This window comes from Aulonocara stuartgranti (genome assembly GCF_965226115.1).
Source record: "Aulonocara stuartgranti genome assembly, chromosome: 15".
NCBI classification, from domain to species: Eukaryota; Metazoa; Chordata; class Actinopteri; order Cichliformes; family Cichlidae; genus Aulonocara; species Aulonocara stuartgranti.
The window spans coordinates 35,539,785-35,558,512 of record NC_138951.1 but is presented as its reverse complement, the minus strand read 5'-3'; the positions used below and the strand labels follow the sequence as shown (position 1 = coordinate 35,558,512).

Genomic DNA, 18,728 nt, shown 5'->3' with positions numbered 1-18,728 from the left:
TAGTCGTTTATCTAGTTTCTAGTAACAGCGCTTTAATCCAGGAGAGGCCCCTGCCCCGGTGTGCATACTATAGACATGAAAGTCTATACAAGCCTAAAACATCCACACCCAGCTCAGCCTGATAGATACTCTACATATGTAAGTAGGTAGGGTGGTAAATCTACACAAGGGTTATATATACATAAAACCGTGAGATGGCCAGAAACAGAAGAGTGTTAAGGAAGTAAGACACAGGCCAGCAAAAATGGAAAATTATACAGAAGCTGAATCAAAGTGGGAAAAAGCCAACAGAAAGAGTTAATGAGTTGCTTTGCAACCACATGTTTCACAGTAACTTCAGTGCAGCACAGAGTTGTTTTTTCAAGTCTGTGCAACTTTACTGCCGTTCTTTCATTTGGTGTTTAGATGTAGCACGGTGGAGCAAACCCTCCCATAGGTTTACTGTCAATCGCATTGTTTCCATACTCACTCATACCAAGTCAGTAGATAGAGTACAGCAAAACTACAATCATGATTTATGATGTGAGTGAACTAGAACTAAAAAATAACTCATATCTTAAAATGTGGATTGTTGCCTCTATTAGATTAAGAGTATTGCAGTCCAAGTAGACATTTATGCAGTTTTATACTAACTGGATTGGTTATTTGGCTTTAAAACAATATTGTTAAAGTATAGTTAAATTGTTCGTTGTTGCTAAGCAGGACAGACTACCTCACCCACATCTATCATCAGTGAAACCTGGATGAAACCTGAACCTGGATATGCACAAGCATACTTTGTTAACACGTTTCAGACTTCACTAAAGATTACTCACTTGATTAGTTTGCAGAAAGACCGCCAAAAATAAGCACGCCACGGTCTTTGAGTGCTGTAACACTAACACATGAAAATGTTACCTTTAACTATTACATCAGGTGAGACCTTTCAGTTTTTTCATTTATCATGTGTGGCGTATTTAAATCTACAGTAGCGATTTCCATTGTCCTGCTTTGTTACCACATCGTGAGCATTAAATGGGGAATGGAATCTGAATGCTTCCCTCTAGAGAAATATTTATTGGTGTGATTAGGCAGGAGAGAGCAAATAAAGCAACATGGGGAGGGGGTGGTAGCTGGGGAGAGGGTAATTTCTAAGATTTATGGCGCGGCACTTCACAAAATGCATGCATCCTGTAATTAAAACTCCCCCTTTGCCTCCAGCAGGCGTCTACATTAGTTGGCATCCCCCACAGCCCTCTCCGGCCCTCTGTTAACCCTTACCCACTAGATAATAAGATCTCACGACTGCTTGGCGTCACTAATTAGAGCTGAATGCCACAGAGAGGGGCAAATTTGGTAGCAAGATACAGGAACATTGTGCGATAAAGGCTTTCCTTTTATCTTTTCTTCTTCATGTAGCAAGCACAGGTTACAGGACAATATGGAGGATTATTTTACATCTTTTTACTAACTCGTTTGATAAATTCTTTGTTGCATATTACTCTTTGACCCGGAGCAGGAAGGTCATGAGAATTTCCTAAGTCAATCATGCGTTGCTTTCATTTTGTCTAATGGCACGTATCCTATTGTACACACCCTAGATGCTTTGTGTTGCATTCCTATGGGAATGCTGCTTTCATGACTTGTTACTTTTCTGCAATGGTGGGTTTTTTTGTTTTGTGTTTTTTTTGTTTTGCGTATTAACTATGTGGAGGCGTCTGCCGGCTGCTTGTTTTGTCCACCAACACACCAAAATCCAAAGAGCTGCAATTTGCTATCAGACAAAATGTTCACAATGGTTATTTGCGTCAGCTTTGTGCTGAGCCGAGTGATTTCCTGACGTGATATCAAACGCGCTTCACGGGCGTCTGCAACATCAGGGTTCGTGGCTTGGCTGCTATTTTGGTGGCTGTGTAGTAACAATACGCCTTGGTGCTATTTTCTGTGGTTTTGTTTGGTGGTGCTCAGTTGTACATTGTGTTTCACAACCTTCTATTTTCAATAACACATTATGAAACTCCGTGACCTCACTTATGCACGGTGTGATGTACAGTTGTCGATACTCTCGCGCTTTATCGAGCCTTGTAAATATAACTGCGGACGCCGCTGAAGTTTGAAGATGGCGAATGTGTGCCTGCTGCTTTCTCGCTTTCGAATAAATGCGAGCGTGTAGTAAACAGAACTCTAAGAGGATGTTTCACAGTCACGTTGAAGAAACTAGGCAGGAAAAAAAACATCCACAGGCTCGGTGGCCTCATTGTCACCCCCTCGAGTAACCCCCTTCACTTTTACTGCCAACTTTCACTGACGTTTCCGAGGCCCCAGGCCCCGCTAACAGCTGTACCTAATCAAGTCCTCATCAGGCCACAAGGTCTACTGTGTCTCTCAGATCTTCTTATTATCAGACGGAGACCCCCACCTCCCGTCTTGTTGTTGCATATTACAGCACTGACTAATCATTCTCCATATTTTAAAAATACTTTTATTGTAGTCTCAGAATTTAAAAACACCATTAGGGCTGAACGATTATGGAAAATAATCTAATTGCGATTTTTTTGCCCCAATATTGCGATTGCGATGCGATATGCGATTATTTTTTAAGGTCTTTGTCTTCTGTATTATTAAACAAAGACAAGCAATACAGTATGGCCAATACTATATTACATTAATTTTAAACTGTTCTTTCCTGGAAGACAGACCTCTGTTATGATAACATGAGGTGATGCATGAATTGATGACTGACATTTTTATTTAACTTCTTCAATCACAACAGTATATTTGAACATACACAATAGTTTATTTTTAGCTTACAAACATCTGAGCATAAAGTGCTGACAAGGAACCCTGGTGTAAACATTAAAATGAAAGTCAGTACAATGTGCAGATTGCAGAAATATACATAAAAAAAATCAGTGGCTTTACCACACAGTTTTTCGACATCTGTGAACTACTAGACAGTCATTCAATTAAAAAATAATATTAAATAAATAAAACTAATAAATAAAAAATACACACATCTTACTGATCTCTGCAGTCAGTAACATTACACATAAAGTGCAAACATAATAGCAATTGTATAAACACACACACAAACACGCCTTTAAAATTTAAAGGCGTGAAATTGGGACGGTCTAGCCTTCTGATTAGCGTCACCGCTGTCTCGGTGGAGTTTAATAAACTCGGCCGTCTGCTTCTTGCTATCTAAAATATAACCAGACACTGGCGTAAATTCTCGACTGTCTCATACTTCTGTTTAATAAGTTTTCTGTTTGACGTTTAGTCAGCTGTGTGAAAACCAAGGAGGAACCCACCCGGGGGATTAATAAAGTTTTATTTTATCTAATCTAATAACTTTAATCTCAGCCAAACCGATTTACTCACGAACAAACAAAACACTGAAAAAAGCCCAACAATAACATTTTTAGGTTGTCTAAGTGACTTATATATTACGTTTAACGCGAGCAGCGAAACTCCGCGGTGATCTGAAAATGATGTGCCGGGAGTTGTGCTGTTCTCGGCCGCATCAGTAACCCTCGAGCTCCCGGCTAGCTGTCGAGCTGGTGGGTAGCAGACGCCTCTGAAAACGTCGAAGCACTTTTGCAAATATGGGATATCTTGATAAACCGAGCAGATATTTGATGTTTACACAACTACTTTCTCGCCTGAAAATATGTTAAAAGTTTATTTTGTGACCCAGAAAGATTAGTATGAGTAATTTTAAAACTTAGTAGCGGCCGCCATTGCTGGAAACTGGAGTTTGGCTGGGCCGCGCTATGAATTCTGGGATATGGTAGTAATTTGGACAGCCTTCGGCACGTCGCTGTGACGTAATCGGTCTACAAATGCGGCCTCAGGAGGATGCAGCCCATGAATTTGGACATGTCCAGAGTATAATCGCAGCCTTTGCGGTTAGAAAATTGCACTTGATCATGTCGCGATATTATCGCAAATGCGATATATCGTTCAGCCCTAAACACCATCTATCCACTGTCTCTTCACAGCTCTATGAACTGGATGGAGACCCAAAGAGGAAAGAGTTTCTGGATGACCTCTTCAGCTTCATGCAAAAACGAGGTATGTTTTCATATCCTTGTCCCCCTGTGTCAAATTTGATTTCACTAACTATAGGACGTCCTATTTATTCCATTTCTTATCTTGCTGTATCACATATCCCCGCCTTATCTCCGGCCGCTGTCGTTGGCAGCTTCTTAATGTGATGAGGAGAGAGGATGATCACCCACCCCCTTCTTTCTCTGATATATGACACAGCACTGTCTACTCATCTTTCACTGGCATGGGTGGGGTCTTTATTCATTTCAGCGATGATTGCTTTATGGTCACACAGCAAGTCGGCGTTCCCAGGCTATAACTAGAAGGGACACACTGTATCGATGCTTGAGGATGGATTAGTTTACCTTCCCATCCTGCAGGCTGTCCGCATAGCTCGACCCCCACTTCTAACACTACACGCATAACCACTTTTCACTCTTCTTATCTAAACACCTAACAAGAAAAGTGAATAGTTTGTATTTTCTTGTGTTCAGTGTGCTAACGCCAGACTGCCAACTTGAGATAATTATTTTCTTGAAGCCGTGTTGATTTCACAGGATGCCAATGGCTGATATGATCAGATCAGTGGGCGGACGACTGACATGGGAGAAAAGAAAAGTTTGCTCATGACTGAAAAAACAAAAAGCCAAGCAGTAGTAGATGTTCACACAGCCTCTGGTAGTGTGCTCCTAGATTCTGAAAGCGCCATCTCTAGGCCATTATAAGAAATATGACGTGAGAATTATAATCACTGAGAAGACAAATTGATTAAAAAAATGCTTTGATTGGTTTGGTTTTTCAGCCAATATAATAATAGCAATTATACAGCATATTAGTAATGTAAATGAAAGCGTTTTATTCCGTACTTTGACCTTGAGCAATAACTAAATTCTAATAATCTTCTCAAATAAAATCAAAATAGCTGTCACAATTACTCTGCCTTTTTTTCCAGACATTTTTAGAGCAACTTCTTTCTCATCACAGTTTGTCTTAGGTTGTTTCCAATTATCTTTATTAGCCGTAAATGAGTCACACGTCTAAGTTTTGATAAACTGCCCTTTGGGTATAAAAACCTGTTTCTTTGGACATCCCCTGAACCCCCTTAACCCCACCCTCTGGTTTAAAAGAAAAGTTATTTTAAAGAAGATTTCCAAGTAGTATTTTAAATGTGGATTTGGAAAAGACAAAGTTTATTGTGCAGTAGTAGAGTTTCTAATTCCCCTAATTAGATAAAGATCCCCTTTTCAGTTCTGAGAGGAACCACAAATCTCTCTGGGGTTGTGTCAGGGAGGGCAGAAAGTGTAAAAGCTAAACACGTGGAGTTGCCCACAGTGGCGTGCCCTTGTGAATAAGCTGAAAAGTATCTAATGATAATAACGTGTTGTTGTAATTGAAATATTAGATATTTAAGGTAAATACTTGTAAAAATGACAGTTTTCAGTGGAAAAATAGTTCCAGGTTTTGAAATATAAGAATTCAAAGTTAAAAAGTGAGGGCTGACCTCTGAACCCCATCAGGAGTGGACTGGAAAAAAGCGTGGTCATACAAGGACACAAACCACTGACGCTCACAGGAGTTTGATATATTTGATGCTTGTTCGTTTCTATGTAAAGCCGTTAATGTCATAAGTGGTCTTACTCTGCCCATTGTTTTGTATTTTAACATCTAGCCAAAAGACAGTAAATTGTTCTGAATCTGGTTGATTATTTGTGGGGTTGCCTGGATGCCAAGTTCGTTGGTTCAGCTCAAGGGTAAAAGCAAACCTAGTGTAGTTTCCTAGCACGGGCGAAGCATCTATTAGATCTGCGCGTTGGTGAGCTCCGCCACTCGACCGCAGCACCGTCACTCTGAGCACTTAAACAACACCTTGCACTGGCAAATTACTGTTTGCTAATACTGAATGGTAAAAGTGTGGTCTTTTAATCGTGACAAAAGAGCCAAAGAAGGTTTTGCTACAATTAAGTTGTGAGCTACAGCACTGTCTTAAACATGTAAAATGAATGGGTGTGACCGCGCACCACCTTTATTGGCTAAAGGGAGACAACTGTTATTTCAGGTACTGTTGTTTGTCTTTGATGTTATTTCATATGTATTTTATTGGTGGAGCATGACTGTATTTTTTTCCTGTTTCCTGTTGCTGCAGGAACCCCAGTGAATCGTATTCCCATCATGGCCAAACAGGTCCTGGATCTGTACATGCTGTACAAGCTGGTAACAGAGAAGGGTGGCCTGGTGGAGGTTATTAACAAGAAACTGTGGAGGGAGATCACCAAAGGACTCAACCTGCCTACCTCAATCACCAGTGCAGCCTTCACTCTTCGCACACAGTCAGTATAAAAACACTCGTTTAACTGGTGCTTAAAGGTTACTCAGGGCGTTTTCACACCTGTAGTTTGTTTACTCTGGCCCGACTTTGGTCATGAGTTTGTAAACTTGTAGTTTTTCCTTTGGTTTGGTTTGACTTCACATGCAGAAGTCCAAAATGCATCCGTTACTACAAAACATGTAAGAATGTTCAGTCCACTCATTTGCCGGATGTGTCTGAGGCGGGAGCAAGAAAAATAAATACAGGAAGAAGGTGCCGTGTTCTGGTCTACTGGAGAACATGGAGAATTTCTTTTCATTTCACGGTTAGTTGTTAGCACATCCATAGTACCTTTCCGCATTAAGAATACAAAGCATACATGGCTACGGGACTTTTTTTTTTAACCTGAAACGTTTAACGTACACCTGATAGTTGGTTCGCATCATTTTCACACCTTCTCCAAAGGGTCTCGGTGCTGTTGTTTTGGTCCACACCCAAGTGTGATTACTGTGTTCACAACCAGACACACCAAATGGGGAAACAGAACCAGTGTCCGATTTAAACTGACAAAATACCGTGTGAAAATACCCTTAATAGCACCCTTTTTCTTAATTAAGCAATTAAGCAAGAGTTAGCTAAAGTTAAATCGTTCCATACTTGTTGCTGTAGAAATTAATCCCTGTATTAAGACCGATCAGTCCTAGTTAGCTGAAGTTGGGCCAAACTTTGTCTTCGAAAACTCAGAAGGGCACACCTGTTGTCCACTTTGTTGATTTCAGATACATGAAGTACCTGTACCCATATGAATGTGAAAAGAGGGCACTGAGCAACCCCAACGAGCTTCAAGCAGCCATCGACAGCAATCGACGGGAGGGCCGGCGACAGAGCTTTGGCAGCTCTCTCTTCACCTACTCTCCCAATGGGACTCCCACCATGCTGTCCTCGCCGAAGCTCCCCACGCCCAGCATGGGCTTAACAGTGGGCACCAACGGGACCTCGCTGGGTCACATCCACAAGATCAAGAAAGGTGAGATTTGCTTATTGCGCTGCATGCACATCGAAGAAAATTTACTGTTTGAGGGACATGTTCTTTGATGTTGATTGTTTTGAACAGTGTTGGTCAAGTTACTTGAAAAACGTAATCAGTAACTAATTACTGATTACTTCCCCAAAAAAGTAATCCCGTTACTTTACTGATTACTTATTTTCAAAAGTAATTAATTACTTAGTTACTTAGCTACTTAGTTACTTTTTAAAAACATGATTTACAACCTGAAGAGGTGATAAAGCGATAGATCTGTCAACCCAATTCTACTTTTTCTGCATAATCCATCATACAAAATGTAATCAAATGGAAAAGTATCTTTTTTTTAACTTGTTTTATCAGTTTTAATCTTTTAACTTCATGCATATGCAAAAATAAAATTATATGCACCGTTCTCTGACTTGAATAAATTAGTTTAACATTTAAACCTATTTTCTACACATTCCAGCACATAAAAGAAAATATTTTTTGTGTTTACACTCAGTCTTTCAAATAGATGCAAGTGAAACACAGCAGAAAATAAATAAAGTCAAAGACTCAGCGGTCCTTTTGCTCTATTTTCACCTGTAAAGCAGGAGTAGGGTAGGCGGAGGTTTACCCTGGTGCAGGTGTGCCGAGGCGGTCAGTGGAAGAATCCGTGAGTTTCTCTGTGAATTACCCATTACGTCGTTGCGCACTCGGTGCTTGTTTAGGGGGGGGTTTTTCGCTGTAAAAAGAAGTTTTCTTCCCACGCACAACGGACACTAATGTTTTTGTAACTTTTTATGGAATCAAACTCAAAGTAAGGTCAGTACTTCCACGCTTTAAACGCTGCACGCTCATACTCTCTCCCACAATCGATATGTGATCCACTGTTGATCTGCACACAGCTGTTGTCACAAACGTTGCACTTGCTTACGTCACTGTCATGAGACATTCTCGCAAAAAAATCACGGTTTTAGTAACGCAGTAACGCAGCGTTCCTACGGGAAAGTAACGGTAATCTAATTACCGTTTTTGCAATAGTAATCCCTTACTTTACTCGTTACTTGAAAAAAGTAATCAGATTACTGGTTTTGAATCAGGTTAAAATACATGGATATGGCAGTAACTTTGTCTACTCTCAGGTCAAAATGACAAATTCAAGTCAAGTATACGGTTTGTCAGTATAACGTGACAGTATAACGATTTACTCTTGACTGTGTTGGATCAAAGTTTTGAAAATTTAAGTTAAAATGAGGATCCACTGTGAAATCTTGAGAATTTTACTGATAGCACATTTATGATCAGAGATCATTTCTGCCAAATTTATCTCTTAAACGGAAACTCCGATCTTCAAATAAAGAAATAGCATCAAATCTGATTTGCTGTTATCTCTCTCTTTAAAAGAGCTTAACCCTGGGACCTTCCCGTAACACACTGCATCTTATTTATTATCTGTTTTCTGTGGTCACGCTGAAATTTATGTCTGGGGACTATAATGCATCATATGAGTTTGCTTGACTTTGAGTTCCCCTTTCTCTTTGTGCTGCTGGGCCAGAAGAAGAGGGAGGCCAGCCTCTGGCAGGCGTCAGCATGGCTCGTTTGCCAGCGGGGGGCTTGGCAGGTCACTCAGTGGCTGCTGTGCAGGCAGCAGCAGCCCATGCCGCCATGGCTGCTCAGGTGGCCGCTCTGGAGCAGCTGAGGGACAAACTGGAAGCAGGCGAGCCGCCAGAGAAGAAGATGGCGCTGTCTGCCGAGGAACACCAGCGACTGCTGCAGAGAGCGCTGCAGCAGAACCTGCTAGCCATGACTGCTCAGATACCTATGAACATTCGCATCAACAACCAAGGTACTGAACAGTGGAGCTCTGACATATTCGGGTAGAGAGAGAGGAACAAAACAACCAGTCAGACATGACTTTCATGTTTTGCACAGTAGCTGCAGGCTGTTCTACACTCTCGTTTGAGGAAATTCCTCCTTTATCTAATCAACATGAGATAAAAGAGTACACCACCTTTTTTACATCTCCCTGGTTTCAAAAGCTCAAAGATGCAAGAACACTGATTTTGCTGATGTGAAATGAAACTGTAATTTCTCACTTATTCTCGATTGTCAAGAAAAAGCAAATGGCCAAGTCCAGATAAAAAAGCAATATTAAGGTTGCTGGGAAATATTAAGTCGATAATGTCAGCGTGAGCGCTAGCAGCAGTGATCTGTGTATGAAAACACCCACGTGAAAATGAAAATGTCACCTCTGGTAGTGGTTAACATGTAAATGAACAGTAAAAGAAGAAGATGAATTAATGTATTTCAAATGGTAACGGTCGGTTATTAGAGTGCATTTTTAGGGACATTCGTTTGTTTGTTTTTAACTATTCCAGAGTTGAAGTTTATTTTTGTCTTTACTGCAAATCAAAATGAACTAAAAATAAAAATCTGGAGTTATTACGACATCACAGTTACTCTTGGCATCACAGGTTTTTACATTTCATTGTTGCCAGTGCGAGCTAGGTTTGACACATTTCCCTTTTCATGACAGTTAGTATCTCAATGCATTCTTGTAATCTCACCACAAACCACAGCACCCAACTGCGAGAAAGTAACACCTAGCAGGGCTATAGGTTGACCTGCTTAGCTTATAGAAGCAGCGTGCGTGCATACATACATGCATGATTATCTGTGTGGGGATTCCCTTCTGTAAGCACGCACCTTGATCTTATAGAAGGATTTGTCTCGGTTACTGTCTATCTGATCGTGCACATGAACCATTTCTCGGTAAGTGACTTATGAGAAATGTTCATTGGGACATTTTTGAAAAATTCAGTTTTGCTCCTACTGTGGGACGGTTTTGTTTCTCCATTTGGTTTGAGTATTCTTAAGTCAAATCTGGATCCAAAAATGAATAAGGATGAAAACTGCTTTCTTCCAGATGGCAGACAAGACTCAGCTCTGAACCTCACCACCAACGGCACAGGGAGCATCAGCATGTCCGTGGAGCTCAATGGAGTGGTATACACTGGTGAGCAGCTCCTCTGTAACTTAAGGTGACACAACAAAATGTCAGATATGAGCTCGCTGCTTCGCAGTTAGTCATGAAACGTTAAGTATTTCCAGTAAGACTCTTGGCTGACTTACAGATCTGGAGAAGCATCAGATTGGTATAGAGACCAGCCCCCTTTCTTCCTCCGAATGTTCCTATCAGCACCTTTTTTGTTTCTGTTTCATATGTTGTTTCGTTGCTTATTTGATTTGTGAAGAAATGGAGAAATGATTATAGCTGTAAGAGATGTTACACAGAGCAGATTATTCCTGTTTTGTGGCAAAGCAGAGTTGTGCAGTAACATCGTAGAGTGTTGTTGTTGGAGGAAGATTACCAAGTTTGGTAAGACCTCAGTCTCGTGGGCCTAGACCCCTTGGATAATCTGGCTGTTGGAGATTGCTTAATGTCGTTAGGTGAAATTGGTCAGAAATAGGTGTACAGTTGTGCACCAAAGAGCTCTTTGGGACTCCTTTAGTCACTAGCAGAACGCTGCTGTCTCCTGTAGTTTAAATGGCAGGTGCCGGCTTGTCTGCACATTCTCACTGACTATTTGCAGAGCTGCAGTGAAACGTCAGTGTGACTCAAATGGGAAACTGAGCACGTTTACCTTGAAACTAAAAACTAAACTAAAAATTTGTACCTGAAGCTGTGTTCACACATGAAGTGATTCTCAGTAACCAGAGGCATTGAATTGCGTTAAGAGAATAAAAACGGGGCGAAGACAAAGTTGGCAATGTGATTGAAGTATCTATCAAGCGTTGCTAGCCAAACAATCCGGTAGTAAATAGAATAGAGGGTTACCTAGGTAACTAGAGCCTGAATGTTGTTAGTGACCAGCTGTCAGCTTCAGATTGATGCGTGAAGAGCAAGTCTCTTCTGGTGCAGCTTAAACAATGCGTTTCAAATGGCACAACTTTTTCTTTGAAAGTGAATGTTCGCTTTTCACCGTTTGACTACTAACAGGTGAGCAGTTGGCACCTGTGTCTGCAGACAAGTCAGCTTCTTCCACACAAACTACATGCGACTATAGCAGTTGCAAGGAGGTTTTTGTTGAAGCACCTTCCCCCTCGAGCAACCACTCGCCAGTTGGTCAGGAAAGGCAGTTTTTTTCCTAGCAAAAAGTGGTCGCCAAGCGGTTGCAGATCAGTATATACAGACTGTAATTCAAAGCATTTGACAGATGTTTTGTACTCTGACTCCTTTTTGTTTTCCCTCTTGTCGTTTTCTATCCAGGCGTTCTTTTTGCTCAGGCAGCACCAGGGTCAGCCTCGTCTGGTGCATCTGCATCGTCCGTCACCAACAAGGCTCCCAGCAGTCGCGTCGCTCCGCAGCAGCAGCAGCAGCAGCAGCTGCAGAACACACCTACCTCAAACTCCAGCAACTCATTGTCTTAACAAACTCCCAGCCTTTCCTTCATTCATTTTTTTATTTTATTTACCACGCTAAGTGAAGCCAAAAAGCAACCTCATTTTCTATCTCACCAATGCCAAAAATAGAAAAGAAAAGAAAAGAGAAGAACCATAAACCATACAGAAAGACACAAACTGGAACTCTTTTCACTTGAAGTACACTATCTCAGGTTTCCTCTCACAAACTCTTTTGTTCTTCATCGCCAAAATGATCTTGAAAAAGCAAAATCTCCCAACTGAGAGCCAGTATATGCTAAACAAAGACATATGCACAGCCTGTGAATTATTTATTTCTGCATCAATGTACAGATTATTTGGAGAACAAAAGAGAAGATAAAAACTAGGAAAGCATTGTTTACACACACAAACACAGCTACTGACTGACAATGATGTTTTATCCTTCAGGGGAGAGATTTTATTTTAAGTTTTCATTGTCATTATTGTCATTATTTTATTCTCTTTATTGTTTTTTTTTTTATCATTTAAATCTTTAACAATCTTTTCACTGCAGGAAAAAAATCTATATTAAGAATTCTATACCAAAAAAAAGAATATCATCTATTTTTAATCAGAATAACTTTAAGGATAAGTGTTGTTTCTTCAGGGCATATATAAATATATATAAATATATATAAATTGTACCATTGTGACCTCATTTTGGGTAAAACCTTATACACACGGCAGCCGTTTTGAGTGTCTGTGTGAGATAACAACGCAGGTCTGTGCTCCTGTCGTGTGGGGACGTATGCATTACATCACAGATTCTCCTGTGAATAGACAGAGTGACGTCGGCGTCCCGACTCAGACTAATGCAAAGGAGCACGCATTGGAGGCGGGCATAGTTGTTCTTCCTGTGACGCTCGGCTAATTTAGCTAGAAAATCCACTCCTGTTTGTTGACACGAGGCTTGTTAAATACACCTTTTACCTTTTTTTTTTTCTCTCTCTCCATTATGCTGGTAGAGTTTTCAAAATGGCTGTTTTTGTAAGAGTAAGGTCAGTTTGTACAGGCGGTAAAATTAAGTTGTTTCTTTTTGTTTTGTTTTTTTTCCCACCTCCCTGCACCTCATCACAGGATGGACTTTCTCAATGCTGTCCACACCAAGTGTTCCTTTTCCTGTTTAGGGTTCAGATTTATGTGGGAAAACACAGGTTTTAGGTGAATGTTCTCACGTGTTTCTCGCTCTTAAACAAATATCCCACTTGACAGAGCACTGCTTTTCCACGTGTTGAAATCTGCTTTATCTTCTTTCTAACTTGGCCTTTAGTGGAGTGATTGTCTTTCAAAAAAAGAAAAGATGCATGCATGTATTTGTAGATAAAAAGCCCCCTTAATGAGATATGAAGTGATTTCCCATCTTAGGTTCGCAGGAGTCGAGCGTATATGGACAATCAGGTGTCAGGAGATGCTTATCTGGGCTTCGGACGAGTGCTTTTTTCAGCTCGTATGTGACATTGTGTTGTGTTTTCTTTTTTGGCTTTGTATTATAGATTTCAGATGCTTTTTATTTTTATTTTAGCGTTTTCAGCTTTGTTTTTGATGAATTTGTGTGTCTTCTGATCCAAGTGCTTCTTATCCCGCGCCTTGAGACGAACAGGGTCTCATTAAGGTTAGCTTGCAACCTGTCCGGGATCCTGCGATGGCTGAGAGGTGATCGCAGCTGCGGCGTTTGCTTGTGGCCTCGCGTCTTTGTACAAACTCTGTTAGCTTTACAAAACACAGAGGAGAATCTGTGTCATTTGTGTCCGTGCTTTTTGAAGTCAGTCAATCAATTCAGCTTTTTGAACTTTAACCTGTTACCTCTCTGAACTGTTAACCGTTAAAGATTGTTCCCCACAGCCCCGACACACACGCGCACACACACACACACACACACACACACACACACACACACACACACACACACACACAGTCACCCCACTTCACAAAGCAGCTTCATTCCTACTGACGTTGGAAGTAAATCAGGCTTTGTACGTGGGTTCTGTTCAGAGACCTTAACACAGCATGAGCTGACCAGAGAGCGCGCGGTACCTCAGTTTAATCAGTTTTTACCGTTCAAGTCAAATATCACCAGATGGCTGTCGTGGCTTTGATTCTGGACTCACTTCTCAGTGGGAAATTACCACCAGCTGCTACAGAGCAACTGGTCATTACTTTTATGTTTTTTGTAACGGACCTCACAGTCATCACAGTGGCGTTCTTGAATTTCAGTGCAATGTCCACAAAGGATTGAACTGTCCATCCTCAGGCACAGGAAAGCAAAGGCGGACTTCAGGTTTATGTAAAACCCTGCTCGAGACTTCAGAAACCATTTGATTTGCAAATCGAATAACTAAATTCGTTTCTCTCCGCAAAACGCTTAAGCGCCTATTAGATGCGGAATACAAAACATTGCCGGCTTTATCTGTTTACCGTAAAGTTCCTCCTCCTTCTCAAAGATGAGCCCATGGCTGAGGCAGCGACAGCCACACTAACCTTGCAATAATTGCCAGACACATGCAAGAAGTGTTGCATTTGTGGCATCGATTGCCAATGTCAACTATGATGAGGTTAAACCACACTTTTGAACATTTAGAGTTGCGAGTGTGTGTCTGCGTTTGGTGCATGGTGCAACATCAAGCAGTAGCTGCTTCTGGTTCTCAGACGGGGGCTCGAGGAGGCCGTTCCACACAGACGCCGTAAACCGAACACACGGTTGCTGAGACACGATGATAAAACATTCAGCTGTTTGGCGAATTCTCCAGTGAACCCATGAGCACGTGCAGGACACCTTTCTGAAAGAAGTGACTGAAATTACGTAGTCAGACATGAGGCTGATGTGTTAGGACGCCGTCAGGCTCAGAGAGTGTCTACGTGTAGAATGTGTTGCTCTTCATTAACTCAGGCGTACAGCTGATTTAAATGTTTGATAAGTGCATCTCTTAGAAACACAGTAAACACTTTGTGAATGTGAGATTCAAAGGCTCAGCTCCATGAATGTCATCTGTCTTTTTTTCATGCCCTTACAGTAATGGGTTGGTATGTTGGAGTACTGCGTAGGCCCTAACCAAAACAAAACAAAAGGGGAAAATGACAGCCCTCACGTATTCCTGCTTCCTTGTATCTGCAGTATGAGTGGATACGAGGGCTGTTTTTCTTTGTATCAGGAGTAGCAGGTGTCACAGTTGCCAGTAATGGCTGACAATCAAATAGAGACGTACTGCGGCTGGAAGCATGTTGGGGGAGGATGGCTGGAGAGAAGCTAAATTCAATCAATCCCAATCTAAAGGATCAACACTGCTTTTTCACATTTGACCCTGTGACCTTTTGGCCCCCAAGGCAGCTTTTAAAGCACCCTCCCCCCCTTCGGTGAATCCATATTTATCGTATAACTATCGACTGCTTGTGTGTGATATTTGCACATGAACAACAAAGGTACCGCCACTCGACTGTACTCGCTCTCTCTGTGGACGGCAGCATTTTCAAGGAACATGTTCTTAACATGCGCGGTAGCAACAATCATGAGACGTAAAGACAATGCCGTATACCTCCAAACACTCTCGACATCCCTTCAACCACAATCAAACCCCGTTTCTACCTCAAGGACTAAAAGCTTTGGCAGATTTCTCCTGCAGGGCCACACCTGGGAGAATCCTGCTGGAGGCTGCGCTCAGGCCAAAAAACCCCACTCAAGTGATGGTGGTGCTGGTTCATAAGGATTTTAAAAGAGATTGTAGTGACCACAGACAATCAGCTGAAAATGCAATTCTCACCTTTAATGATGACCATTTTAGAGGCAGCTCTTTGGCAAGAGCTCCCCTCAGTGGAAGGTTTTTGTTACAGCGCACAATCAGTCAAAGTTTCCTGTATGGGGGGGAAAAAAACATGGAAGGATATGAAGGCTTCAACTATTCCATTTACTTTCTTTTCCTTTCTTTACTTCCTTGTGGTGTTTCCAGAGTTTAATGTTTGTGGGGGATGTAAAAGCTTCAGAATCAGCATTCAGATCACGGAACACTAAAACCAAACTTCACAGGCTTTTAGAATCAGTAGCTCTGCAAGGCACTCAAACAGGGAAGTGGTTCAGACAGGGAAAATGCAGTCTGGCCTGTATCAGTGCAATCATGTAGGATCCTCTGGTCAGAGGTAGTTCATCTCTGATATTTTAAGGCACAGTGTAGCTAAGAAAACTGCATCAGTCTTAACTCTGTAGCCTGTAGAGTTGTGAAAAACAGATTTTTGTTCAGGCTGGAGCTTTCGTTTTTTATTGTATGGTAGGAAGTTTGACTCCTATAGCTTACAGATGTTTTCCATCATTAGATTAGACAATGCCTGCGCAACATGTTTGGCTTTTTTATTATTTTATTCGTCTTTAATGGCCCTGGACTGTTTTCAGAAGCCTGCTTCGTTTGACACTGTTGTACAGACTTGAACAGCAACATAACTCATCTATTTTGCCTGTCTTGGAGTCCAATTTTGATAACAGTATGTTAATATCAGCACAAACCCTCAGAGTCTATCGCGATCGGCTCACTCGCTCTCTGTCTCATTCGTAACTTTTAAGTGTCTGAATCTCAGCTGTTTTTGATCCCAACCAGAGCTGTAGATAAAATAACTGCTTGAAAAACATGGTTCTGAGGGTCTTGCTTGGAGCGTGACTCCTGCTCCCACCTGCTGCCGACATGGACACTTTGCTAGAACATTTACGGGTTAAGGCGCATGTGGGGCTCGAGGACTTTTGACTGGACTTCACCACTCACCTTACCTCAATCAGGGGGACTGTGGATAGGGAAGATGATGATGATGATGATGATGATGATAAAATAACAAGATGCCTTCTGCTGTGACAATTGTATGAATTAACATGTATTACTAAGACTCATTAAGTAGATTATTTCTGAAAATGGCTTTTAGGGCTATGGATATATAAATTTTTTTTTATTGTTTTTTGTTTTTTTGGCTATTTCCCTGCTTCTTTTTTCCTTGTTTTAGACATGCTGTAGCAACGGAGACACAGAGATTACTTATAGAGCAGATTTTTGAATACAGTGATGATACTTATAATGGTAATGTGATTATTATAGGGAAGCGTGTGTCTGTGTGTGTGTGTGTGTGTGTGTGTGTGCGTGAGCAAGTGAGAGCGTGTGTGTGTGTGTGAGAGAGAGCTTCACGTGTATCCTCAGAACAGAAACAGGACTCTGTCTCTTGTCTCTTACAACCTCTCAGGAAAATCTACCTCTACCTCCAGTTTGATGCATTTAACCCGGTGAGGGCTCAAGTTACAGTTTGGCAGGAAGAGGACACGAGAACGGGCGCCGGCGTTTGAAGTGAACTTCAGCCGACCTCGATTGATATGAACGCCGTGCTTGTGTTAGATACAAACAAGACATTCTTGGTTGAGAGGTTCATTTCTGACGCCGGGGCGTCCGCCGCCCTCTTGTTTGTCGTTACACTTTCGTAACACTTCTGCTGTTTAGCTTATTTGAGTACCAACAACAGGGAACCTCCAGCTCAACAGCTAACTACTACCAGTACTCGGACAAGTACTGCTTCTCGCACCACTGTCAGTTCAGAGTTTTGCAGTCTGCTCTATTAATGTGTGCTTATTCCTTCTTCTTTTTTTTTTCTATCAAGGATCACATTTTTTCACAAGTGGGATGTTTCCCCAATGGCCACCACATCAGTGATGTGGCAGCGGGGCAATGCAACTGTTTATTTTGAAGGGTGAAGATCTGTTCTTGCCTATTTACTCAATATATGTTAGTGTGAATACTTTTATTTTGAATCTGAAATTAATAAAATATCACCTTTGTTAAATGTCAGACGTGTTTTGGATGTTATTTTAAGTATTTGGGACTAAGATTTAACAGCCAGTTATCCTGAATTATACAGCCTCAGGGGAAATATTAGACTATGTCAGTATTTATTTAACAAAAATTAGACCACTAAGTACTAATGGTTTCACAGGAATTAAGAGATAGCAGAGCCAGTTGCTGCCAACCAGATTAATTGATCATCTTCAGGTGTGAGGAGCTCAGTAAAAGCAGAAGTTTAGACCCAGGCATCTTGCAATCACTTAGTCAACCATGAACTACTCGGTAGTAGATTTGAGCCCTATGGGAGTGTCCACCAAGAGGGACATGGACCCCCTATTGATCCTCTACTTAATCATACGAGCCAAGGTGTGGAAACGGGTGTGGGTCACAAACAGCTGAGGTTCTGGGCAAACCCACCGTGTACTCTGTAGACCAATGGATTCTAGAGTTAAAGATGAGGCCATCTGTCCAGCAAATGCTTGGCTGAAATGAAACAGGACAATGATCGCAAGCACTGCAGCAAAATCTGCAACAAAAAGGCAAAAAAAACAGGAAGCATCAAGGTGATGCAATGGCCCAGTCAGAGTCCAGACCTCAACCAGAGTGAAATGCTGTGGTCAGACCTTAAGATATCTGTGCATAAACGAAATCCCACAAACCTCTGTGGACTGAAGCAATGTTGCAAAGAAGAGTGAGACAAAATTCCTCCACAATGATGTGAAATACTGAAATCTATGGTAAATGATTACTTCAGGTTATTGCTGCTAAAGGTGGTTTTACAAGCTAAAGAGTTGTGGGGTGTACTTTAGTTTTCCACACACCGCTTCTGCATTTAGTCTAATTTCACGTTAACTAAATAATGACAGAGTGTAATATGTGTTAGAAATCAGCCAAGGTGCCATTGTGTAGCCTGTAGGCCGTTTGTCTGTCCATCTATGGATATGCCTCACCAGACCATCACTGACACACCACCAAACGGTTCATGCTAAACAATGTTACAGGATGCATAATGTTCTCCACAGCTTCTTCAAACCCTTTCACGTCTGTCACATGTACTCAGGGTGAACCTGCTCTCATCTGTGAAAAGCACAGGGTGCCTGTAGTGGACCTGCCAATTCTGGTATTCTTGGGCTCTATGGTGCCA

General features: G+C 41.5%; 1 protein-coding gene across 2 annotated transcripts in view; it reads left to right on the top strand.

Annotated features, from left to right (window-relative positions):
- arid3a (AT-rich interactive domain 3A) overlaps window positions 1–17,590 on the top strand; it is a 34,241-nt gene extending 16,651 nt beyond the window's left edge. The window contains exons 3-8 of one of the 2 annotated variants that reach the window (XM_082506188.1): window positions 3,981–4,053; window positions 6,173–6,356; window positions 7,114–7,361; window positions 8,899–9,189; window positions 10,270–10,359; window positions 11,614–17,590. In XM_082506188.1, the coding sequence (XP_082362314.1) occupies window positions 3,981–4,053; window positions 6,173–6,356; window positions 7,114–7,361; window positions 8,899–9,189; window positions 10,270–10,359; window positions 11,614–11,774 (1,047 nt within the window). In that variant the 3' untranslated portion in view covers window positions 11,775–17,590. The remainder of the gene's footprint in view (window positions 1–3,980; window positions 4,054–6,172; window positions 6,357–7,113; window positions 7,362–8,898; window positions 9,190–10,269; window positions 10,360–11,613) is intronic. The other variant, XM_082506187.1, reaches the window with a different exon arrangement.
- Window positions 17,591–18,728: the final 1,138 nt, after the last annotated feature.